Source organism: Anopheles maculipalpis, chromosome 3RL (assembly GCF_943734695.1).
Source record: "Anopheles maculipalpis chromosome 3RL, idAnoMacuDA_375_x, whole genome shotgun sequence".
NCBI classification, from domain to species: Eukaryota; Metazoa; Arthropoda; class Insecta; order Diptera; family Culicidae; genus Anopheles; species Anopheles maculipalpis.
In genome coordinates this window covers 26982709-27008971 of record NC_064872.1, presented here as the reverse complement: position 1 = coordinate 27008971, position 26263 = coordinate 26982709, and the positions used below count along the sequence as shown (strand labels likewise).

Genomic DNA, 26263 nt, shown 5'->3' with positions numbered 1-26263 from the left:
AAGACACGAGCACGGAAAAAGGTCAAAATAAACATATTCATCCGGCGGTATTTCGAAGCCAGATGGAGCAGACAGGAGAACCTAGGTTCTCCTGTCTGTCTCGAGTTTTATTGCTATTCATTATCTAAGAATCAAAGCGGAAACTTTTTAAGTTCCCACTACCTTGGAAACGGAAACTCTAAATGTTGTTTTTAGCCATCCCGAACTCTGATATCTTCAGCTTCCGAAAGTATGAGATGGATGAGATTCATTCGATTCATTGAAATGGGACGACTATGACGCAGGATGTACAACAGTAAACAGTTCTGACTCGTACACACTTTTAATTATATTTTGTTGGTAAAATATAAGAGCTCCAATACAAATACAATGCAGCGGGAAAAAAGGTATTTCCGTAGCAATATTTGCCCTCTTCGACTGCTTGAACTCCTCTGTGAACGTTTCTGTTCAGGGGTGCAAATGTTATCTTAAACATAAACACCAAGAAGCAAACATACGCAATCAGAAACACACATGCACACGCACAGACACACCATAAAGTTCCCCAAACTCATACGGGCAGCAGTTCTAGCTGAAGGGAGCAAGGCAGTGTGGAGCCATTTCTTTCGGAACGAAGTGCTTCATTAAAATTTGCCCAGGTTCTGATAAAGCGCTCTAGCGTAGGCTCCGGCACAGGAACAATCTCTCAGTTCAAGCTTGGAAATGAATTCTTGTAGTGTTCTGGGAGCGAAGTTGGTAGCCGGGGAGCCGGGGATGAAAAATGATGGCTGGGAAAAGTTGCGAAAAGTCATAAGAGCGCAGAGACATTAATTTAGCAGGAGCTTTTAAAAAGAAATAGCTAGACGATTGACGGGACGGTTGGTGTTATCTTTAGTTCTTTGGGTGAGGTAAGAAGACAAGGGAGAGTAGAGACTTTGGTGGTTGTTGTGCCGAAGAACAGACTGGGTGACGGCTGGAGGTCACCTTTTGCTGAGCTTTATCCGGTACTTCGTTTGTTTCGCGGGTTGCCCCCAAAAACCGAAGGTCCCCGGGGGCAACTGTTTACCTAATGAAGATATCATTCTTAAGCATGGCCTCCGCCATCAAGAACGAGTAGGTTCTACCGACTGCTTAAGCAGAGAAAGCGAAGTTATCGCTGCTGCCACGGACTGACGTGTAGCAGGTTGCACTCGCTGTTGCGGCATGTCTGTTTCATCCTTCCAGCGTGGTAATGAGTTCTGACTCTGGTTTTCGGGATCGTGTCTAGCAAATGTTGCCACAAAGTTTGGCGCTCACGCGACACATCAACACAGCGCACGCTGGTGACCTCCCTGACGCCTACCACGAATCCTGATCACGGCACCAAACCAACGCACGCGACCTCCGTAGCCATGGAAGTTCTTGTTCAACTCTTGCGCGCTGCAGCCTCGCCACGGGAAGATGGAAGGTTAATGGGAAAGTTTGTCATGTACTATTAGGCTGTGTTGAAGTACGATTTGTACGAAACTTTTCGCTCACATATGCGTTGCGGCCGGTTTTTTTTTTTTGGTTCGGCGTTTTCGGGCAACATTCGATCCAATTTTCGGCAGAAAGATATTTTCTACATGCTTCCATCGCTGTGTGTGTATGTGTGTGATGATGATATTTGTGCTCACGAATCGCTGAATGACTTTTGCGAACTTGTTTCTTGATGTGCATGTGCGCGTACTGTTTCAATGTCAAATGGTAGACATCCCTGGTTCACCCACCCTACCGACCGGTATTGATCGCGAACGCGCGGAAAGAACACATTAGCGATGAAAATGATGATGCCGATTAGCATACTGCTATTGCTTTCTGTGGAGCGCGAATATTATAGGGCGCACGAAGAAAAAGCCTCAGTTACGGCTGCGAAATGGAGCAAAACGTGGGGATTCCACACAAAGCAGCGAACAAATTTATCGTGAAAAGATACACGAAATGAGGAAAAATAAAATACAACGACGGAGATTGAAATGGTTTGAAGATTTTTGATCTTCCGAGAAGATGTTGCTGAATTTACGAAAAAGCAAAAATCGATAATGCTTCGAAGGGAATTTTTTGAATCCCACGATTGTTTGACTGTTTTGTGTTATTTGTGATTAAATTTTTTAATTTACCGTTTTGAGCTCTTAAATTATTTTTCCTCATTTTTATATATTCTTTAAAACCCTAAATGACCTTACGTTGAACTTTTGATAGACCGATAAATTAGTAAATGTAAAAAATCAACCAGCTACACCGGACGAGACAAAACTCAAGGCAATGAGGGGAGTTATACTTACGCGGATCTTTTAACATAAAATCATGCTTTAGAAAGGACCAATCGATTTCGAAATTAAAACTCATCAATCAGCATTAAACATACTAGCATTACATCGGAATTCTTTAAAGCAAAGTCAACCAAAATCAGATTACATGAACAAAGCACCTCTTTAACAACATTCCCCACCAGAATGGTACGATATACTGTATGATGAATGTTACAATTGCTTCATCGAGCGCGATGTTAGTTAAAAATTGAAGAACATAAACCATTCCCGCTCTGGTACCGAATGTGTGGCTCATGCTGCTTTTCACGCACGCAAAAATTACCGGTCCTCCCCTGTAGGTACAATTGGTAAATTTAAATTCGTCCCCTCTCCAGATCTTGTTTCCCGAGCCGAGCCCCAGCTCCTCTAAAAGGTTGACAAATTCCAGCGGAAATGTTGAGATAAATTTATTTATCTTGAGCACCCATTACCCGGTGGTAGCTGTTACGTACCCATCCTTTTGTACCGCACGGCCGTACGTAGGAGCGAGTTCGTCGAAGTCGTTATTGTGGAGAGCAACGGCAGCAGAACGGAAGAAGATCCGGATTTCCAACCGGGTTTCTCACCCTCCTGTTGCGACAATTTCCTTGCGCTATCCAACTGATCGGTTGGTGTTGCGTTGTGTTTCCTGAGAAAGCGGGATAAGCTTGGCAGGTAGGTAGGAATGCCTTTCGCCACAATTTCTACCAACGATTAGAGGTTTACAGTGGTGTGCAAAAAAAGTTTCCGAAACAAAAGCTGTCAATATTAAATACTAATTAAAGGAAAAGCATCCTTTTAGCTGTTTTGAGGAAGGTTATCGAAACATTTCTTTGATATAATGTGTATAACTTTAAGCAATCTGTAATACTGTTTTATTCGGTTCGGCAATTTGGTAATTATTTTATGGACTTTTTGAAACAAAATAAAAACAATAAAATTGATTCTTCGGTTACCTGCCCTGCCAGGTCATTGCATGGCAACGATTTGGATGGAGTTTAAACCCCGATCCAGTCTTGTGAAGACCGACGCCGTTGTCGTCACCGATTCCGGGTGGCCACCATTTTGCTCAAGAAAAAACACACGACTTGCAAGACTTTCACAAAAATAGGATAAATATTTAAAAAATTAAATTGCACAGCTGTAGGCGCTCTATAATTACGTTTGCGATTCTTAAGCCAATTTTGTCGCCTGGGATCATCAGCAAGCAAATCCAGCTAACTAACAGCGTCTTCCGTCCCGTTCACAAGAAACACACAAAAACACCAACCATCTCAGCAAGCTAATTTAACACCCATTTTTGTCGAAAGTTTACATTGGTTTTAAGCCATTGCTAAAGTGTTTAGGATAACGGCTTCATTTCTTGTCCGACAACAGTGTCTCCAGTAAGAAGCTTTCTCTCCCAGTGGAAAAGGTTGCTTCTGCTGTAGGGTAATGCTTGTACTCGACCTCAAAAGCTACGCCTAATGGTGGTATAAACATAGCAACCGAACCACCCTTCGACTCTTGCTGCAAGGATAAAGATTCTGAACTCTTGTGGCGAATGTGTGTTTGGGAAGTAAAATCCGCGTACACTCACATGCTCTGGCCCACCTTCTACGAGGCGGATGTGATTACAACAAAAGATTAATTCGTTATGTGTGATTTATGCGTAGCGTGCGTATTGTGCTGCTGATATATCCGGAATCAACCACGACAACCACCATCTTGCTACAGGTCCTTCCCTTACCCTTTTCCTGGTAACATTTGGTGGTGGCAGCAACCATGCCCCACATACATGTACAAGAAATGAGCTGTGTGGGTTGTTTGGAGTTTGTGAGATGGAGCATTCTTTGTCAAAGATTTTCCCCCATGTCGAAAATCACGTGAACTTTTCACCAATCGTGAGAGGAAATTAAATCGGAATGGCGTAATGGTGGAATGATGAAATTGCTACCACAACTGGGACAGATCTGCTGCTACCTTGAGGGAGGAGGATATTAAAAGTTTAATTTATCGTGTTACAAAACCCACAACAGAATGACGCTGGTGGAATTGAAACGTGGTAGAGAAAATCCGTATGGAGAAGGTTTGACGTAGGACCATGAACACCTGAAGCAGTGTACAGCTGAACAATAGCAGCTGTTGAAGTCATTGCAGAACTGTTGGATAGATTAATACAACTAGACTCCAGCACTCACATTGAGCCGAGTGACCGGAATTGAATGTGACACACAGTCATCTCTGGACGACTTCCAAGCTGACGTACCTTCACGGCTGCCTAACAGAAAGTTAGGCACAAGATCCGTTCAACAAAAAAAACCTAACAAGATCTTGTGAGAGTTTCGAAAGTTGCCAGTTTTCTTGGTGATACGAAAAGACACGGTTGGCATTCTTTATTTAGTTTAGACGCTTTCTCGTTTGTAGGCTCGGTAACTCCATCCAACGCGCGAGGTCAGAAAACTTGCTGATCTCTCACTCACGGCCGTACGGAATGTTGCGGGTTGCGGGCTCTTAGCAGAATTAGGTAGCAAGCCACCCATTGTTTGGAAAGTTTCCCTTCAGACCTGGACTTTGGACGTAAAACCCTCGACCTGGTTCCGTTAGACCGAACGGGTGCCAAAAACCATCGCACAGAAACCTTCCGAACACCGGCACCAGGTGATGTTGCTGGTGGCTCCGATATGTAATGGATACACGCAGCAAACCATCCGAGAACGGAGCTCATCAAGGAGTTCATTAATTTTGGCAACTTTATGGTGTACAACAGAGGACCGGTTTCGGCCCTGAGCGTCAGCCTCGTCTTCTCGCCGCCGTCGTCGTCTGCCGTTTCCTTGTTGGGTTGACTTCCAGCTAGCAATTCCGGGGAAGGAAAATGGGAAAAGGAGGGCATACAGCAACACAAAACCATCGTTCTGCATTGTGTTGAGTCCTTGATGCCAGTGCCCACTTGAAAAGACATTTTCTAAAGAGCATAATCTCATAATCATTGGCAAGTAGCAGCAGCAACTCTAGTCTGCGTTATTCGTCGTGAACAGCCCCTAGTGAGGGGCTAATATTTTTTTCTGTCTGTGTGTGTGTGACCTTCTGGCTAGCGAACGGTCCAAACACGACAGGCAGCCAAAAGCAACCTTTTGCCAGCTTCACACCAATTAAGCGTTGAATCGGTGCTCCGTAACGCGCACATTCGGGCAAGTTTTCATAGCATATTTACTAAAGCTCATACAAAAGTAGAAGAAAAGAACGCTTTTATGCGTTTAAAAAAAGAGAGAATGGCAAACGTTGACAGACAATGAAACTGTTCTTTTGGGGCGTTAAATGTGTGCTTAAGCAGTAGACGGTTCTTAAGAAGCATATGGAGACCCTGTCACTACCGACACTGTCAGGCATGATTTCCGTTCTTGCGCTTCGCCCAGAAGCTTATTATTGTGCCTTTTATTGGATCATTTCTTCAAGTACTTTTTTCTGCTGTTACTTTTTTTTATTAAGCAATTTTGTGTTGAAAATTTCATTACCATCAGGACTTGTTTTTGAGTTGTTGAGAAAGCATTTTTTGCTTAAAAGACCTTACTTTGTTAAAGAAATGGAATAGGCGTTTTGATAAAGGGCAAATACTTAAGAAGCTGTTAACATTGTCGTATTGCTACACTAATTGGATGTCTAAAGGCGATTCGCTGTTAAGGTCAAAAGAATACACCTCATTGCATACATTTGGGCGTTGTAATGTAAATTTCTCGAAAATAATTATTCAAGTGGAGATTTTTCTGTCTCACTGTCCCGCTTATCACGAGCTGTGATGTCTGTAAACAATCACTAATGAATCTACGCAACCGCCACAAATTATATGCTGTATTTTTTTTCCCACACACAAAAATTTAATTCATGAAATAATTTTTGCCCTTCTTTTGATTGTTGTCCTTCCCAGCGCTACGAACGATAACGTTTCTCGGAAGGAAATTACAATTACCCGTCAACCAGCGCGACTGACAAAAGGTGATATATTTTTTGTGTGCGAGCAATATGTCCGCAATATTGTGAAATTCGCTTGGTTTCCCATGTTGACTTACCGTGTTTGTCCTTTTCGTGCATCGATTTTCCATCTATTAAATTTATAATTAGCACCAATTTCCACCACAGAACGCTTACGAAACCGTCCGTTTTCATCTTTTGTTGGTTGTGTTTGTTCCGTTATATTTTTTTGTCGGACCGGTTTGGTTGTTATCTTTGGATCGTTATTGGGTTTTTCTATGTACTTCACCCGGTAACCTCACTTGGCACGCACTTCTTTCTTCGCCTTCCTATGGGTGCAGTGATCATCTGTTGCAGGTTAAACCTTTGGACGCAGCTGTTTGCCGCAAGTCGATGGAACTTCGGACGAATCTTTTCAGCCAGCCGATGAATCCGGTCGATACTCAATTTAATGACGTCTGTGACGTGGTTTGCTGATGATTCCACGCGTCAACATATCCCACCGGACGGTTGGTCGGTGGTTAGCTTGTTCCATTTTCTCACCACTTTCGCTGCGAGTGGCTGAAGATGGCGAGTGAAAGATTGCCCCCGTACGATGGCTTTAATGGGCTGGCTGACGTTTGCTGCTGGTTTCCGCAAGACTGATGGTGAACCGATGGTGAAGACTGACTGACTGATGCCCGGGTTACCTGCGAACGATAGAGCGAACGTGTTACACGGTTAGTATGTATCCTTTGGCCAGAAACAGGATGTGCACACGCTTTAGACGAATGGAAGCTTCGTGCGATGAATTTTATCTTCAATTGCTCCGTTGTCGGTGGTGCATCGATGGAATGAACTGCAGTCGGAAAAGCCCAATCAACAGCCATCTCCCCGTGTGTGGGTACGACTCAAAGAAAAAGAGCGAACCACGACTGACGTCAGCCACAACACAGAATTGGGCAGACGACGACGACGACGACGAAGATGCACAATATCGTAGCGACTTACGGATGGATGGATGGTTGGTGCCGTCTACAAATGGTCGTGCAATGGTCCTGGCTGGAAAAGAATGGCACACTGCACTTGAAGCTTGGCAGCATCAAGGAGGGCCGGATTTTACAGTAGCTTCCTTTACATTGTGTGGCAGCTAACCGGTTTTGGTGCCATCTAATGGAATGTATGTCGCGGTTGAAGTTGCACATTCGGGTTGCATTTCACAGCAAAAAGCGTCCCGATGAAGTGATGCCGGGATGCAGGTGAAGCAGGGGTGGAGCTTTTATTAAAACCGCCACGTGCTTATGGGCACCCGTGTATTGCCTGTTTTGCTGCAATCCGCCTGGCAAGGGTACGCGGCGAATACGAGCATGTTGGGAAATTTATTCATAACGACGTTTGACAATAGAGCCCGAACCGCGTCACCAACGATACGAGAATAACTGACTCCTCATATGGGACTGGCAAAGCTGCTGTTGGTTGGGTGTGTATGGGTGTATGTGATTGAAAAACCGAGAGCGCTCTTGCAATGGTTGCGCATGGATGTGCTCTGAGGCTTTTGCCTGGTACCGTATAGATTACATTAAATTTCCAGCCAACAGTATGGCGATTTGCATGTAACGGTTGCCGTGTTTTATGTGTATTTGCTTTTAATTAAGTTTTGTTGTGGATCGCACTTGTTTTATATTCCGTTTAGTACTATTGCAGTTTTCATTTAGTAAGTTTTAGACGGGGACAGATATAATCTTCACTGCAGATTTTCGTGAACTGATTCAAACAATTGTTATATTCATGAGAAAGAGATTTTGACAAGTGAATTGCCTACATTTAGGAGAGCTGTATTGGAAGTTAAAGTACGCAGGGCTGACTATCCAGCTTCGATTAAATTAAAGTCAGCAAAAACAAGTAATATGTAAGCAGAAGAAGAAGTTGTGATAATGTAAGCGGTTTCCTTTTGAAAACAGTGAAACTATTACTTGTCCATTTCGCGTTAAAAACCCAAATACATCTATTAACGCATATTAATTTTATAAAATGGTACCTTTGTTACTAATGTTTACATAAATATGTACTTACTCTATATGATGAATCTAAGTTCGATAAGTGACCGTTTTTTGCTACCCACGTGTAATCGGATTTTTTACATCGTCGATCCATAAGGATTTATTTTTTTGTTTATTTATAAAGGCTTTGTGTCTCTGAGACTATGTTCGTCTCTCCCATCCAACAGAATTGCCGATGGTGGAATTTTCCGGGCGTTTCTGGGATTATAGGCCACATTATAACCCGTGGAATATCGGCAATAACCCAATAACTTTTGGTCTAATTGAGTCCTGCAGCATACCGTTGTATGTGCCTATGGGTCGCTTATATTTTTCTGGAACACTCCATCTCAATCCTTCCATGCATCAAAATACAAAAAACATTTTAAAAAAATGTTGCCAGAGACAACAATCTTGTCCTATGATCCCACGTCCCTAGTGACCGTGTTTCTCAGGTCATAGAGCGGGTGTCTCCATGTTTGGAACATTGGGCGTATTTAGTTTGAACAATTATAAGACGTAGCTTGTCTGGATTGTTCGTTCTCCCGATATCTTGGATTTCTTTAAACATGGAGACAACTGTTGTGTGAGCTGCGAAGCATTGAATCCTTCCAATCCTTATTCGTTTTCCACCATTCCTTTTTTGTTACTTGTTGTGTTGTCCAGGTTTTCAGTGTTTCTTGTAGTGCCCACGGGTGATCCGATGACGGGGCAACAGCATTCGGGGGCAGTTCTTATACTACCGTAAAAGGAAGGCAGGCATATCCTACAGTACAGTGTTCTACTAGCCAGTCCAGCTTTGATACAACGAGTTTGGATGTGTTGGCGTTGGAGTTTGGAGTGTTTGGCGGGTTTAGTATCGAGTGTAGCGAAGTCGCTCTGAAGAACTGTACGATGACAAATAAACGCTTGTGCTGTTGCAACAATATTTTTGTTTTGTTGCAGTACAGACCGTAGTATAATGGTCAACAATAGAATGGCCACAACACCACGATAGTCGGAATTATAGAAGCAATAGTAACAACAATAGCACCGGACCAAAAACAATCACCTGTACATCAGCATCAGCAGCACCTACGCTCTTACAACTCAGCTACAACCGAGCATACCCGGCATAAGGCAAATTTCAGGGAGGAAATGCCTTGTTAATATTTTGGTTATAGTCACCATAAACGGTGGTGACAATACAGCGGTAAGCCATAATATTATAATATTAAAAAAACAGAAAAAATTACAAAATTAAACGTAAAGATGCTTTTGGTTACTTCATTTAACAAATTAAATTGACAAAATTTGTGGCGTCATCGTCCTAGAAAATTGGAAAAATAAAAAAAGTAAAATTCATAGCCCAAAAAATTAAAAAACATAAGGTTTTCAATTATGACGCTATGGTTCAATATGAGAAAATTTTGAAAAAATAAACTTAATTTTTTAATGTTGATTTAATAAATTTAAGCATTCTATTTTTCTAAGTTTTACACTTTTCAGATAGGCAAAATTTATTTTTATTTTTAATTTAAAACAACAAAAGTCAATTCAGGTTAAGCATTTTAATGATGAAACTCATAATTGCTAATTAATTTCTCAACACAGACGTGTTTGTATGTCGTGAAACACATGTCATATAGACAGCCAGATCTTCGATTCACAACAATTCCTTCCTATCATCCTAATGCAAGCAAAAATTGAACTTGTTAATTAAAACGGTACACTTGAGCAAGTTTTGCCCCATCCAAGACTGACCCTTTCCATCTGTATTCTTTGCACCACTTCCTATTTGCACAATCGACACGAAACTCGATCTTTACTCACTACTTCATGGCTCCATGACTGCCTCTAGTACCTCTACCCATTTTACCGAAGCCATTATCGTACGGGACTAATTACGGTGTGATGTATCAGCCTCGCCGGCCTCATCGACACTGTCGGTTATGAGGATACCGAAGACTCTCCCGTTACCTCCTGACACAAGCTCTCATGGCCGTTGGTTTTGCTGGTGCCTAGTTTTTGCAATGCCAGCTCATAAAAGTATCGATTATTCTTCTACCAGACCGGTCCGACCGTCTGGCAAGGTTGCAGATCGATATTTGCAGGATCTTTCGGTAGTAAATATTGGTTTGCTTGAAGCATCTCGTTCTCCACCGAGACCTGATACCGAGGCTGACCGAAGATTCGACAAGGTCAACATGCAAATTCCTTGTTTGAATTCAATGCTGATGCCAAGAAATGATCGGGTTTGCAATAAATTTCACCTGCAAACACCGTACATCGAAGGGTGATTATAGTTGTGTGTGAAGCGTTGGAAAAATTGTATCTCTTGAAGGTAACACACAGTGGAAGCAAAAAACACTGGATTTCAAACCACGCTCACATCATTTGGGGTTTTCCCATGTTCGTTTCATGCTCGCGGACGCCCTCCGTCGACACGTGTCGTGTTGGTGGTTAGTGGAAGATTTTTCATCAATTTATGGATGAAATTATATTTTAATCCAAAACTAATTTACATGCACATGAAATCAATTGCTCGCAAATGCTTGATTGCGAATAATGTACTGCAGACCAGCAGGAACTCGGGCTGGACCGCACACACAGACAAAAACGAACAGAAAATCAATCCTGCTGCATTGGATGGACAACCAATAATCAGCCATTTGTAGGGTGAAGCTATTCACCGATCAGGCAAAACAGAGTATAATAAAAAAAATCTACAGAAAAATTGAAACCATGATCCAACCCGACAGGAGCTACATGTTCGGAAGCTGATTGCTGGATGCTTTCGCGTATTGAAAGTCAAACAGAAACAAAACAACAACAACAAAAAACCCGGGACAGCAACAACACACAGGGATGATTCCCTTTTTACAACCAAACCAAACCAACTCCAAAAAAAAAAAACCCCACCCCCTATTGCGAGATGGATGGACAAAGGCTTGATTATGTGTACGGTGCGCATTAAATCATTATTTCATTATTTTCATGAATTGAAAATTTACTCATTATGCGAACCCGACCATGTGTATGATTCTGGAGACTGCTGCGCTGTGCTGGACAAATCGAATTCGCTCCCACAATGCCCCCTATTCGACCTGGAAACAAACTGGAACGGAAGCCAAATAGTGAACATTACACACACACACACAGACACACGCACAGTAGAGAATATGACGGAAGTGGATGTGTGGATGGGCGCTGATCGGTTTCGAGGCCGGTAATTGTGATTGGGCGACTCGCACAGTCGTCGTCCTTTCATTGTCACCCTGTCGGGTTGATTAAAATGAACGACAATAAAAACAGTAAATACTGATGACGAGGACATGGGTTTCATCAGTTTTTTTTTGTTGATGTTGTGTCTGTTTTGTTGTGCTTGCCCCTTTTTTCCCACCAGCAACAGCCAAATGGACAGCGTTGTAACACGCCAATTAGAACTATTCGCATGGAGAGAGAGACAGAGGGTGGTGCCAAACTGGAAAGCAGTAGTGCTGTAAAATAAATAAACGTCGAAAGGGTTTCGAATGATTTGGCACTGTTTGCAAGGGTTCAATCGTTTGATGATTGAGCAAAGTGGACGGAAATTTGAGAGGAAGTTTAATTGTAGTGGGACATATTAAGGGTACGATAATTAGTAGTCAAAAGTTCTGCTTGCACTGAATTCGTTTTTCTTTATTTTGTTGCATCGTTTCCGAACGTTTACAAATGGATGCTGTTATGTGCTAAGTGTTAAAACAGAAAAAACGAAGCTCTTTTCAAAGGTTGTTGAAGTATTGAACCTTTACATTTTATACTTCAATGGCAATTTGTTCGCATTGCTATTTTCTTCATGATTTAATAGTCGGCATTTGCCTGTTCAAAGACCCTAAAGTTATCCAATGCATAGAGCTTTTTAAAGAAGTCAATCCAGATCTCTCCATCAATGTTACATATGTAAAAGTCCGCAAGGGATAGTTAGGAAACAATTTTATAATGTAAAGAGCTAATTTTGAACCCCAGTTGACCAGTTTAGCAGGAGTGTAAGATCACATGTCAGGTGAATGAGGTCTTCAAATCAGAAAGAGAATACTTCGGGACCATCAAAGGTATATCAAACCAAAGCCTGGAATCATAGTTAGTAAAAAATTACAACTACTGACCTAGTTATTATTTGATTTAAACCACTACTATGTAGCAGAGCTTCTGATGGTACTGATTAACGAATCGAAAACTATAAAAAGATTACATTGGACCTTTGAAGTCATCTAAAACTACACCTATAAGGAGTCGAAAGTCAATAGTTAACTAGCCCTTAAAAATCCCGGCGCTAAGGACGATACAGATAATGCTCAAGGTATTTAGATACGCTTCTGAAACATGGATTTTGTACAAAACCCTCTTAACTGCTTTCGAGGCAAAGACTCTGAGAAGGCTTTTTACCGGTAGAAAAATAATGGAAGAGCTGTTCCACAGAGCAAGTCATACTCGCCATGTTTCGATGTATTAGTAATGTCGTGAAAATGGCACTAGACGACCCAACATTGCATAGAAAACATAGAAGTTTACTAACAAAAAGAAAGGCTGAGAGATTGTATTGGTGAAAGATATGATGTTTTAATCATAAACAATCAAATATAAAATAATTCAATAAAAAACGCAATATCAGAGCGACAAAAATCGTAAAATTAGCATCTATTTTCAGCATTTTCATAGCAGATTCAAACCTGTTTCAATATATCCAAATAGTTTGGGAAAACTCGCGATATTCCCAATTGTTTCCATTAAGCGTGTAAAAAATTGTAAAAAGCATGCTCGATTTTTAAGGTTTCCTAAGGTCCCCCTAAGAGAAAGGATACTGCTAATTCTGTTTACTTGTTGAATTTTAAAGTCAAATTCTAATTATTCTTTTGGCTTCCAATGCGCTTGTGAAATGTCAATTAAGCGGAATTCATTTTACATCAGTAAAACGTTCTACTCATAATGAGATTTTGGCTGAAAACATAAGTTTAAAATAACGCCTAAATTTATACAATTTACATGCACAAAAACCACTGCTACCACGTAACTCCACGGCACAGTCACAGATTTTTCTTCAAAGAAACCATTTTGTAAATTGAACTAGTTGTCCATAAATAGTAAAAGTGTCTGTCCGTCCAATGACTAATGTTTCTCGTGAACCGAAAAAAAAAACATTACTCACACAAATTACTAATCCCTTAGAAACTGTCCAGTACGCCGCCGTCAAAACCACTGTTGGGGAGGAAATCTGTTCGGACATTAGTGCAACTTTGAAACGTTTCTCTCGGAGTTTTTTTTTTATTTTCATCTGACAGCTTCCAAGAAGTGGCACGTTTACCGTCCCTTTCAATCGGAATCAAAATGTTTAATTTATATTCCCTGAAACATGAACTCGATTTCTGCGCCCTTCCAGGCATTCATTATTTTATCTCAATTTCTTTACGGCCTGTTCGCTTGTTCTAACAATGTTGCCGCGTAATTTTACTCCACTCGTCTGCTGCTTGACGAGCTACATTCTAAGAAACGGGCAGGCTTGCGAACGCTCGCGTTGCACACTTTTGCGAGAAAACCATTCATTTGACATCAAATATTCAGCTCCTGCTTGTGCATGAAATTGGAATCTTTCGAACAAAACAGATCGTTTGCTCGAACATCGCACGAGAACAGTTTCACGGTGCACAGAATGAAGAATGGCCCACGTAACCGAAGGCGAATTAAATCACTTTCCTAAGAACTAAAATTCGATTCCTGCCTGGCTGCTATTAGGCGAGCATAATTCGCTTCAGGGTCAACGTGAAATTATGCTTTTGGACACGGTTGCAAATGGCACAATGTGTCGGACCTGTGGGCACTCATTTGTCGTTTTGATGCTATGCATTCCTTTAATCACCTTCGTTGCGGTCCACTCATTTGGTCAAATAATGGTCAATGAGTGGAGGTTGAACCAGTGGACGTTTAACTTTTTCTTTGTGCCTTATTTCGTAGCCGATCGTGCTCGACTTCATTTACCAGGTAGCACATTTAAATGACCAGCTTTGGGGTAACAAAAACCAAAAAAAAAAAAAAGGTTATCCAAGAGTAGAATGAAAGTCGAGGTGCTGACTGGGAGCCTTCTGACCTTCTGCCATCAGTTCTCGTCCATCCGGAAATTGCCACCCATTCTTTACCCGACACCAAGATTAATTTCCTCCCCGGTTTGGTGCTTGCAGTGGAACAATTCTGAAGCACACGTACCGGTGCCGGTACGGGTTATTTCGATCTGGTGAGACCCCTGAGGCGAGTGGCCAGAACCAGTGCAGTACAGTGGTAATTGTAAATCATAATGAACCACACCTACGTGACCGCGTGTTGGCATGGTCCGAAAATTGACCATCTGTATCAGAGGAATCGAGTCAGGTGTGGGGAGCAAGAAGTAAAATGAAGAAGGAAAAAAAAACTGCATCACGAGAACAATGACGCTAGAGAGAGTTCGATCCCTCGAGAGGCAAAACAATCCAATTCACTAAACGTCAAACGTAGTGCGAGGAAGTTTCCCGCAGAGGGCGCTCCAGGGTGCTCTCATGCCTCAATAGCGCCCTCTATTGTATGCGACAATATTGGCATGCAGAACCGTCTCTACGTCCTTCTTTTTGTTCACCGTTCATCTACAACCTCCTGTGGCGTTGCAATTGCAAATCTCCGGATGTGAGCGAAAGGGATTAATTTCCATTACAATCGAACGATGCAAGTGCATCCTTCGGGCATATCAATTACCGTACTTGGGGAGATTCCAGGCCATGGGATGGGTTGCCGGACGGGCACAGCATGACGGTCGACTGCGTGCCGTCACGGGCGATTAGTTCGCCGTACGGCTTAGTATTCATCATGGTTTCTGTTTTTATGCCGTAGCCGGGCTCGGCCCAGACAGTCGTCGCTCTTGTTCTCGGAACCCGTGAAGACCTCGCCTGCTTTGGGTTGGAGTTGCACCGAGGAGCAGGTCATTGATTGACTCCCAGCGCTGTTACGCTCCTCTCTCGGTGGCCACGAAGCACGTCGGCTTTGAAGTCGATTGGAACGATTCAAACTCAGGCGCTTCTCGATCGATCGATGTACGGAAATAGCCGACACACGCACCCAGACGAGAGTTTGGCTTAAGTGGTGGTAATTTATTTTTTCCTTTCCACACGAACACAAGCCCCTCCCCCCTCGCCACCTCCTTCTCCTCAATCACCTCGAACGAAAAGGACATGGAACAGCGATTATTGCCCTTCACGGTATGTGGTGCAGGGCGATGGAGAACGTTGGACGGTTGGTAGATTAGTCTCCGAAAACGGTTCGATCCATTGTATTAGAGCCACTTTTTTCCCGACACGTTCGCTTACCGGATTCCGTTTTGTATCAACAGTTTGTTGCGTTTGTAGAGCGCAACTTTAAAACCATTCATGTTACGGTTGTTGGTATGTGTTTTATTTCTGTTGTAAAAAAAAAATGCTTCCTTGGTACTATTTATGGTTCTATTTAGGTTGGTGATTTTTCAACCTCGAGCTCGGAAGGCAGTGCTGTTAGGACGCTAATCGAACCTAGCGTACAACAGCGTACCGCTTAAAATAGCTTCGATGTGCAGCATGCATGCATGCTAACGCCCCTGGTAGCACGCAATACGCTTTGCACTGTGCTAATATTGCAGCTTACAAACGCTAATCCCTTAATCGGCTCAGTTAATAAGCTGTCATTTTGCATACGGTGCAATGGGCTCAAAAATGCACCCTTTTTTCACTTACTGCTTTTGTACCAACTTGTTAAACTTAAGTTTAAAACTTAAAATTTACTTCTCAATGATATCGAAATGCTTTTATGTTATTTCACGAACCTGTACGAAATAATTATGTAAAAATATAAATTTGTGCAACGGAAAATATTTGTAAAAAACTTCTGTTATTATTTTTTAAACTTCTCAGTACCCAACCTCCAGCAAATACCAACCATTCTCACGTACTGAAGCTTTCTCCCAGGGCTCTATTCTTTATTTCGTTCAACCGACGAGCGATCCATGTTTCTACCTTCCTTCGTACCCTTGCAATTCGTTCCTTCCACTCCAATGCCATGCCCCAAACAGCCACGTGCACGTACCAAGCTGTTTGTTCTTCTGTGACAGTCGCAGAATAAAATCTTCAAAATCAATTTTTGCCAAAACCACCACGTTTTGCGTGCACGTAAGCAACGAAGGCAGTGGAAAATGGAGGGAAAGTTGTTCCCTGGTGCTCTTGGCAGTCGGCAACCATTAGCGGTATTATTGTTATAACTTTGCATTTTGTTAGCGCCGATGCGTGAAGGACGTAATAATAATTGGAACGAACTGGAAAGAAATAAAAATAAAGAAACAACAAACACACGGAACGGTAGCGTAATGATTCGGTGCTGTCGGTCGTTTCGGCAGGGACAGGTGAAAAATGTATCTTTTACAGGGAAGGTTGTAGCACGGTCACGGTGCAGCGGCGGTGGTGGTGGAAAGAGATATGATTTTATCGATCCATAATTTTACGCTGCTTGGCGAGGATCTGTGTCGTTTCGAGGCATTCGACTGTAATTCGACTATAAGTTTAAAAGTTTAATTTTTTATCGAAAAATTTGTTTCCATTTGTATCGAAAAACAGCTCTATCAACATTTAAATTTGTTTTACATTCAAATTTTACATAGAAGCACTCTATAATTACAAAATAGTTTTGAGGAGAAAGATAAGAAGAAAGAGAAGAAAAGGAAAAAGATTTTTTTTAATTATTACTCTTGTAGCACGCCCAAGTAAAAATAATTCTATTTTAATGTTTTAACAATGATTCAGTTCAACAAGATAAACAAAACCTGAGTTTTCAAAGAGCAGCATCATGTGTTATTATTTAAAACTGATTTACCTAAGTGATTTCCAAAATCTGGCATATTAATAGCACAAGATAGTCAGTGTTTAATTTTGGTTTAAACAATTTTATAACCAACATTTATTTTATACGAATAAAACATTAACTCCTAAATGTATGCAATTCTTGTTTAAGCATGAGTGAAGGCCCGAGAGTCGCGGATTAACCTATGGATGGAGGTGGCGGCTGCCAAAGGCCTCGTCGACTGGGGAGGGCCTCGCCGATAAAGGGGGGAGAGAGGAGCTTCATTCCAAGGGGGTCTTCCCGGCTAAAGAATCATTTGTGATGTAGAATCATAATACAGAATACTCAAATAAATAGTTATCTTATTTCACACATGATTTTTCATATTTTTTATCTGTGAAATCATCATCTTTCATTTTCTTCTGGTGCCGCCCAGAAGACCCTCTAAAACACGCCGGCCATCGAATGGTTTGCTGAAGAGTTGCTGATAGCCACGTATTTGGATAGTCAGTCCTCACTACAAGAGTCCGGTACGGAGAGAATTTGTATCCCGGTCCAGCCGTTGTCGCCACCGGAACCCCCACCGGAATGATGTTTAAATAATATTAATTGGTGAACTGTAATTTGTTATTAGTTCTGCATCTTTTTTACTCAATTTACGAACTCAATGGACTATTTTTGTGGGTTTATTTTTATTTGACATTACGTCCGTCCGTACAATTATCTGTTTTCCAGTCCGGTTGATTACTTTTTATTGTAATCGTCAGCTTTCACTCACATAAAACTTTAAAGTTTCGCCATAAAACATTCATCCATCAAATCCCTTCTTCGATTCGGTTTGTTTTAACCCCAAAAACCCTCTTGCTACGTGCTAATCTGCTGCTCGGAAAACGACGAATTCACGATTGACTGAATCATTAATTAACTATCCTTCTATTGAGACGGTACCGAAAGACAAGCCCGGAAAGGAAAAAGCTGTCTGGTTTGGTTGTGATTTTCCAATCCGTTCCCATCGTTACGGGCCAAACCGCAGGTCGACGGTTATCACCGGCCAGCAGCCGCTATCTGTGTGCGGGGTCCGTCTATTATGATCGATCAAATTCTGCCAAATCAGAGCACGGGCACGGGTTTTTCTAGACCGCAAATAACGACACAAGTAATCATCATAAAAAAAAAAACACTCACACACAAACACACGTGCCAGAGCTTCTTCTGTGGCTTCTCGAGGGCCAGGCACTACGAGTTTCACGACTGTCAAGTCGACAGCAGTTTGGAGCTATTTTCCACCTACTTTCGCTCGAAATCATCATCCTACGATTAAGGTTTTTCCTGGCTCGGTTTTCTCCTATTCTCCGGTTTCTTCTTCGTACTGCGCGCCCAGTTGAGTTGTGTTAGGTCATTTTCACTGTACTTTGGTGCCGTTGGTGTCCTTGGCATGGCACCGGGCCAAAGACGAGCTCGGGCTTTATGGACCATCGGCAGCGGCGGAGTTCGGTGGCCGAAATCTTACCGTTCGACCAATTTCGTTCGATATTTAATGGACCATTGGTTCGGAAAAGGTTTAATAAATATTTCCGGCGAATGTCGGCAAGGTGGGTGGGATCGACCCCAAACCACACAACGGCACGCCATCCCAACCACCGTCATATGCTACACCTCCATCACCGGCTGGGCATCACGGACGTGCCAAAATGGGTAAAAAGCTCCCTGAACGAAAGGGGTACGATGGACCCAGTGGTTGGCCTCACTCTCTCGTTAAGGATGGCTCAGGGCAAAAGGTTTTAAAGGACATCGGTGGTAAGCGGTCGAGAGAATGAAGAGACAGGGGAGAAAAAAAAACACCGAAAAAAGAAAACACACTATTTGAAACGATATTACGTGATTGAAATTTTAAACATCCATCGCGCCCTCTAGCGTTACGGTGATCAAACGAACGTTCGGGAGAAAGGGAGCAAACCCGTACTGCCCAGCCAACACAAAAATGCACATGGGAAGGAAAAGCATCCCAAAAGAAGTTACCGATGTGATCTGTTTTGGTCGATTTTGACCGATTCAAACATACAGACACATACATACATTCATACACACACAGTAGAGCGGTTGTGCCCGATGTCTTCCATTTTGTTTGGTAAATTTTAGTTGCTTCTAGGAAATTTTAATTCTTACCACAGTGGGTAGTTTTGGAGAAATGCTCGGAATAAAAGAGTCTAAGTTATTTGCAAAGTTATGCAATGATGCAGTTCGGTTTGTTCTAGTGCATGGCTTGTGATGATTTATGTGTTGAATGGTTAAAAAATATTCAACTTAAAGTCCTGGAAAAACGTCTCTTGAAGTTAGTCACTCATTTTTACAATTTCTTATTTTTTTAAAACAAAATGTAGATGATAAAATTTTCTAGTTCTGTTTTTCAATTTCCACCAAGAAACGGTCGGGATTTGATACCGCTTCTTTGAAGTCAAAAATTTGCCCCAAAATATAGATAGAAGTAAAATTTCGAATCGTAGCAGGACTTTGTTTGACTAACATTTATTTTTCAAATTTTGTTTATTAATTTTTTATTTCAAAATTATGATCGATTAAAGAAACTCGATATGGCAGCTCCTGTCTTTATCATAATAAAGCAGAAAAAATGAATTATATGGCAGTGTCAATCTACAGTTTTTTTATTTCATGAAGGACGAGCTGGCCGTATTGCACTGTTGTAAACAATTACAAAAAGTAAAAATTACAATCCAAATATCAATTTAGAAACCAAATAAATTGTGTTCAGCGCAATTTTTTATGTCTAGATTTCAGCCACAATATATGTATTGGCCAAACAATGGCCAAACAAATACTTGCTGATAGCCACGTAGTGGAAAAGTCAGTCCTCACTACGGAGAAACGGTTAAAATGGGACTTTAATCTAGGTCCTGCCGTATGAAGATCTTTTATAACTTTTATTTTTTAATAATTAAATAAACATATAAAAAGCCAGTGGAAAACTGTAGAAGATAAAGGATCTTTAAATAGATAAAAGAGCTGAAGAAAATCGATTCCTTATTATTATTAAAGTTTGGATATTAACACCTGATGCCTTGTTCAAAATAAAGAAAAACTTATACACTTTTCAGCCTAAACGTCTAATTTTCCCACCCAAAAAAATTGGTTCATTGCATAGGTTTCATCCCACCAATTGCCCATTGTGCATTGGAAACATCTTCAGCCATCGTGAAGGGAACGATTCCATTTAAAGTCCTCCAGATGTGTGCCCTCGTGGTCCTCGGTTTGATCGAGAGGAAAAAAGACCGTGGTACGTGAGAATGACGTCCTAAAGCGAGTATCCCACAAAAACAACAACGACGTACGGGGAGGAACTTGCGAGCGGAATGGACCTGCCAAATAGTGCTCCGTCCTGCTCTACACGCTGCGGAACGTGCTCTGGTGTCGCGTACAGCGGGTCATTCCGCTCACGACCCACGTCCGTTGCGATTTTTCGCTCACTGCCATAATTCGCCTACGATAGTCCGTTTAGACGATCGAATGCAATAGTTAGTGCGGGTATGGCAGCGGGTGTAGCATGGGAGTAGAAGCGTTAGCGACGCTTGGATAGTAGTAGGATAGACGTTCAAATTTCGGTCGCTTTTTTTTTGTCGCTTCTTCGAGTAAAAAATCCCAAGTCTCAGTGCACAGAGCATCCCGTCGGATTGCATTATCCGGCCTTGGTCACGGGATTGAGTTTGACTGCCAGCATCCCTGAAGGAATCCGGTCGGGACTTCGATGATTCCTTCAGACTTCCGATCTTCCACTCCCTTTGCTTCGCTTCTTCCAAACGCAAACGTTGTTATTGCACAGCGAACATAAGGCAAACCTGTACACACGCCGTATCTGTGACCTGAAACGTCAAGCTCAACAAGCAGCCACGTACCTGGGGGGGAGGCATCGGGTGGAAATGTTTTCAAACATTTTTTTTTAGATGTCCGGTCACCGGTTGGCTGACAGATCCGCCTGAAAGTCGAGTCTTTGCGACGCGCCCGGGTGACCCGAACCCGAAAGATCCTAACATCTTCCGATGGCATCCATAAAGAAATGCAATCACGGACATGCACAGTTTATTATAGTGCGCTTAGTATGTGGGTTTGGTGGAGACCTAGAGCACACACACAACACACAAACGCTAGCAGACATATTTTTCTTGCCGCTTATCGCGTACGACACAGCTTCCGATTCCTAGATGCCGGCCTTGCGGGTCGGGTCTACCATTGCGACACGGGCTGTATCTCTAGAGAGGTTACCGTGTGTCCCTTTCGGTCCACGTTTGCCACGTTTTCCGATTTAGCACGGCGCTCTGACTACCTGCACAATTCGTTTCACTACGGGACACATCCATGCCGCTGCTGGAACGTTGTCCACACAGATGAAGTACGTGCAATCTTGAAAATGTCTTTCTATTTACCGAACAAAGCGCGCCACGGGAACAACGCTCACACACAAACGAGGACCCAGTCGAAGGCCATTAGGTGCGGCCGTGTCCGTTGTGCTGGCGACATGCGAGGAATTATTAAATTGATTGATAATTCGAGAATTACTTACGATTTTTGCTTTCTCCCGACATTCTTCGGATGCCGGGAAGCTGAGGTGTCCAATGGTGTCCGGGGTATGGTTTCACCCAACGAACTCTTTTGTACTGTCTTCCCATCCAAACTGGGTCTCTGCCACGTCAAGTCCAATCACGAAGCCATGGATTGTTTAACGAACTCTTAACAACGCAAACAGTCCTCACGCTAGAAACCTACAGACGACAGGGTAGAGGCGTCCAGCATTCCAGCAATCCCGCTCAGGTGGTTCCGAATGAATGACACCCGAGTTTACCACTCCATCAACACCAACACGCGCCACCGATTCTTCAGCACAAGGCGAACTAAGCGCACGAAGAAACAGCAGCCACAGTCGTAAAGGACGTCGGAATCCAAAGCCTCAACGCCGACGAACATCGGGTGCGTGGTGCGTGAGGGTGTTTGATTTCGAACGAACTAATCAGCACGGTTGGTTGCTTGTTTTGATTTGAGGCATTATTTCACATCCTCTCTGTGAAACGTGGGTTCATCCTGCGTTTCAGGACCACCCGGTCCCAGCACTCCCATTTCGGTGCCGAATGTCGAGCAGATGCGGTATTAATTGCGGGATTTTGAACCGACTGAAGCGCGCAGGTTTTAGAAAACGGCATTTGGGAAGGCTTTGATCATTACCTTCGCACTCCTCCGTTTGCAATACTTACTCACCCACAGCTGGGGCGTTGATAATAGGCGATGAATGTCATCTTGGGTCTCGCTATCTCTATCCCTCCCGTCAGGAAATTAAGAAGTGAATCATTTGTAAAACACGTCCCCACAAATCGATTGGGCCTCGTGGAAAGGAAGATTGATTATGGTTCTAGAGAGCAGTACGGTGGAGCGGTAAGGAATTTCAGTCCGTGTGTGTGTGTGTGTGCATGTGGGTGGTTTTTAGGTGAAATGGGAATGTACTTTTTGTTAATTGATTTGTATAGCAAAAAGGTGTATTATCGTATCGGTTGTCTAGTCGTTGCGTTGCGATTTGTAAGGTTTATTCCGGTGGGAACATGAATTTACTGGCAAACCATTAAATTGATGCTACCGATGTGTTGGCGTTTCTGCATCGCGAATGTAATTGATGATTATTAGTTTAGTTGTGTTTTGTTTCAGTACCTAGTAGTTGCAGGTTTTCAATGTGTTCAAGTTCCAGTTCAGAAAAGTCAGACAAAGCTAAATCTTAGCATGGTACTACTTATCAAAAAACCTACGCCTACGCCTAAAGGTATGCAATTTTGAAGTAAAACTTCATTACTAGCGTTTCAGGATGGGAGTTATTGTTACTTTTTAAATGTTCTCCAAACTGTATTATTAAACTACAAAAAACGCAATACAGTCTAGCCGTTATATATATAAAAAAAACTTAAGAAACTGGCATTCGAAAAAAAAAAGCCAAAAACTGTCCACATTCAGGGACAAACAGTCAGGGAACATGGCAGATTCCTTCATCCATTCATGCAATTCTTAATTGTTATCAACTACAAATCACAATCCAAACAAGTAAGCTGAAGCGTAAAGTGCCTAATTATTCTCAGAACTCGTTTTTAATTAAATTAGCGGAAGCAAAACTCATTACCGTAAAGATTAAACGATCGGAATCTGTAGAACAACCATAATTATTAATGATTTTATTAAACCACTCATTCAATTCAATTATCAGAATTCAAATGAAAAACAGATAACAGGAAAGCTATTACTGTTAATCCATTTACAATTCACTTCAAAGGATGTGTTAGCTAGTTGTAAGTTGGGCAATTTGGAAGCTCTAAACGGAGTGGAAATTGGGGCCCTTTTCACAATAATTCAAAATTTTAAAAGTGTCCGATTTTGCTACACATGGGAAGCGATGTAATCGGATTTTTCAATAGTTTTTCCTACACTTACTAAAATACGAAACAAAATACTACTGTGCTCTAGAAGAAATGTGACTGCGTTTTTAATCCCCTTCCGATGCAATGCACCTATTCCTTTCTCTTCTCCCACTTCCCGAAGCAGGTGGTGTTTGACACTATCTCCTCGATAGTGTCAAAACGGTGTCCCCGAAGCGGCCCCTTTTAAGATTGTTGAACAGCCAGAAGTCAAGTGGTCCAAAATCGGGCAAATACGGCGGCTGCGGAACAATATGGGTACCAACTGTTGCGAAAAACTCCCTCAACATGATGGCCGTATGGGAGGGTGCATCATAGTGGTGCAAAAACTAGCTGTTGTTTTTCCACCAATCCGGCCGCTTTCGCCGGATGGACTGTCCGAAAGGTCTCGAATTGTCAACCGACGATTGCTGACCACCAAATCCTTGATTTGGATGACGTGGGTGTCGTCGGTCGAGGTGGATGGTCTCCCCGGACGACCCTCGTCTTTGACCTTCTCACGGCCATTCTTGAAATCACTGTACCATTTGTACACATTTGTCTTCGACATATATTCTTCCCCGAATGCTTTTTGTAACATACGCAATGTTCCCGCAACGTATATTACGATATGCAGCAACGGAATGCAGCACTTCCCGATCGGACCAAACATTATTTTTTCCGATTTTCTACGGAAATTTTGCGATTTTCCAAGAATTACTGAGTTATCGTTGATTTTCCACGAAAATGCTGCTGGCAGATTTTCCGGGAGTTTTTGGAAAACCCCCCCATAGTTTCATTTATAAAACACGTTGTGGAGAACTTTTCCAAAGATATGTGCGAAACCAAAATGAGACTGAATAGCATAAATGGAATGGAATATTTCATGATGGCAAGAAATTACATTATGTTACCTTTTCAAGCATTGGTTTGGTACCTCGTCGCCTGGTATGTTTTGAGCCAATTTTCTACTGGGAGCGACTGGTAGTAACAGGTGTGCATGCATTCGTGCGTGTAGCTGGTAATGTGCCTAAAATTTTCGAATTTAAACCTAAAGCACTTGGCGGATCGGAGGGAGCAAAACAAAATGAAAATTTTAATATTTTTTTTTTTTTTTTGCAATTGAACCGATCCTCCACTGCAGATGTTCATCGTCGAGATCTGTACTGCTCTGGCGAGGATAGAAGTTTGGTGGGAATTACCCATCTAAGACGAAAGGAGCTCTCTGGCTGGTGACTGCCAGCCTATAGGTTAATCCGTCAGTGCTGCCTCAATTTAAAAAATGCTTCGGTGGCCTCACTACAAACACCGAAGCCAGTGCCTTCCACATAGGATTTGGTCTACTTGTTCATGAACATGCCCGGAACTACGATCGGGCGAAGATCATTCGTTATGATTTTAATTTCCTCTGAGGAATCTGTTGATAAGAGAGAACTGTAGTTTTCAGCTGTCTACTGGATTTTTGCACCAGATGAGTTATTTTTTGTTTAGAGTCACTGAAGAGCGGCCATTCCGTATAGCTTGACATAAGTTTTGTTGTAGTATAGCATAAACTTAGATATTAATTTTACTCATACCAGAAAATTGAACTTTTTGGTGAGACAAAATCATCATTGCTTAGTGGTGCTAGCAATGATGTTCTATAAACATAATTTTTACCCTTATTTAGATGGATTCAATACTGTCAACAAAATCGAAACCAAGCAACGGTCGAAAAGCTTTAACCCATAATTAAATCTCCTGTAATTATGATTCCGCTTAACATAAAGATAATTATCATCCGACTGCGCTCAAAAGTAGTTGTCCACCTTTTTTTTTTCTGCCCTCCCTCTGTAATGGCACATTTGGTTAATTTGTCATGCATCTGCTTTTAAAAAATCCGCTACAAATCCGAAGCAATTGTAATTCATCAATCGTTTGCATTGTGCGTAATCTACCTTCATCATACATTAATCCCGCTTGAAGTGTTTACACAAATTGGTATATTTTATTGATGTGTGCCCTGAACCCTATACCTGTGCCCTAGATCCGATTAAACGCCGTGCCACCGTTGGTCACCGCCAGGGTGCTCGGCATCCTGAGCTCATTAATTTGCCGTGCTGGCGAGGGGTTCTTGGTCTAGGGTTTCATCAGTAAAATCTACCAATCGGTTAATCACGCGTACGAACCGGAGATGCAGGTTAATGCGTTGAATAATGCGTATTGTCAGACACCCCCTACCTCCCCTTCGGGGAAGCACTTACCATCCTACCGTCTCATTAGGCATCGGTTATCGGTTCTGTTTGCACAGCTCATGGGGCGCACCAAATGGACAAGCAGCAGCAGCAGCAGCAGCATCACCTAGCCGAGTGCTTCAATTCCACAGGTTTTAATTTACGGTGGTTTTTGTGGCTGTGGTTCCAGGAGAGGTTCCAAGGGTAGGAATGTTTTCGGGAGGACTTCGACGAGTTGAAGTTAAACATAAAGATGCAGTGCAGAAGCACATTACAAAAATGGTGACCAAATGAACCGCCCCGGAAACCTCGACTCCCCGACACGTACATACACATGTGTGTCCTTGCTGTGGACCTTTTATCTTGCCAACTGGCTCTACTAAAGCAATGTTGATGATGCCACTTTAAAGCTGAACGAGACACTCGGAACGGTAAGAGTAAAGTGAATACGAGACAAATTACGCTATTGCTGATCGTGCCCTGGTGCTACGCTAATGTCGATGATGTTTTTCGGGCCT

The 26263-nt window shown here is 42.3% G+C and overlaps 2 protein-coding genes across 2 annotated transcripts in view; both read right to left on the bottom strand.

Annotated features, from left to right (window-relative positions):
* LOC126564067 (nephrin-like) overlaps positions 1-6441 on the bottom strand; it is a 65024-nt gene extending 58583 nt beyond the window's left edge. The window contains exon 1 of the mRNA XM_050220980.1: positions 6335-6441. Within this exon, the coding sequence (XP_050076937.1) occupies positions 6335-6431 (97 nt within the window). The 5' untranslated portion in view covers positions 6432-6441. The remainder of the gene's footprint in view (positions 1-6334) is intronic.
* The window catches only part of LOC126565133 (uncharacterized), a 358067-nt gene that overhangs the window by 169190 nt on the left and 162614 nt on the right, over positions 1-26263 (bottom strand). The gene's annotated exons all lie outside the window — the stretch shown is intronic.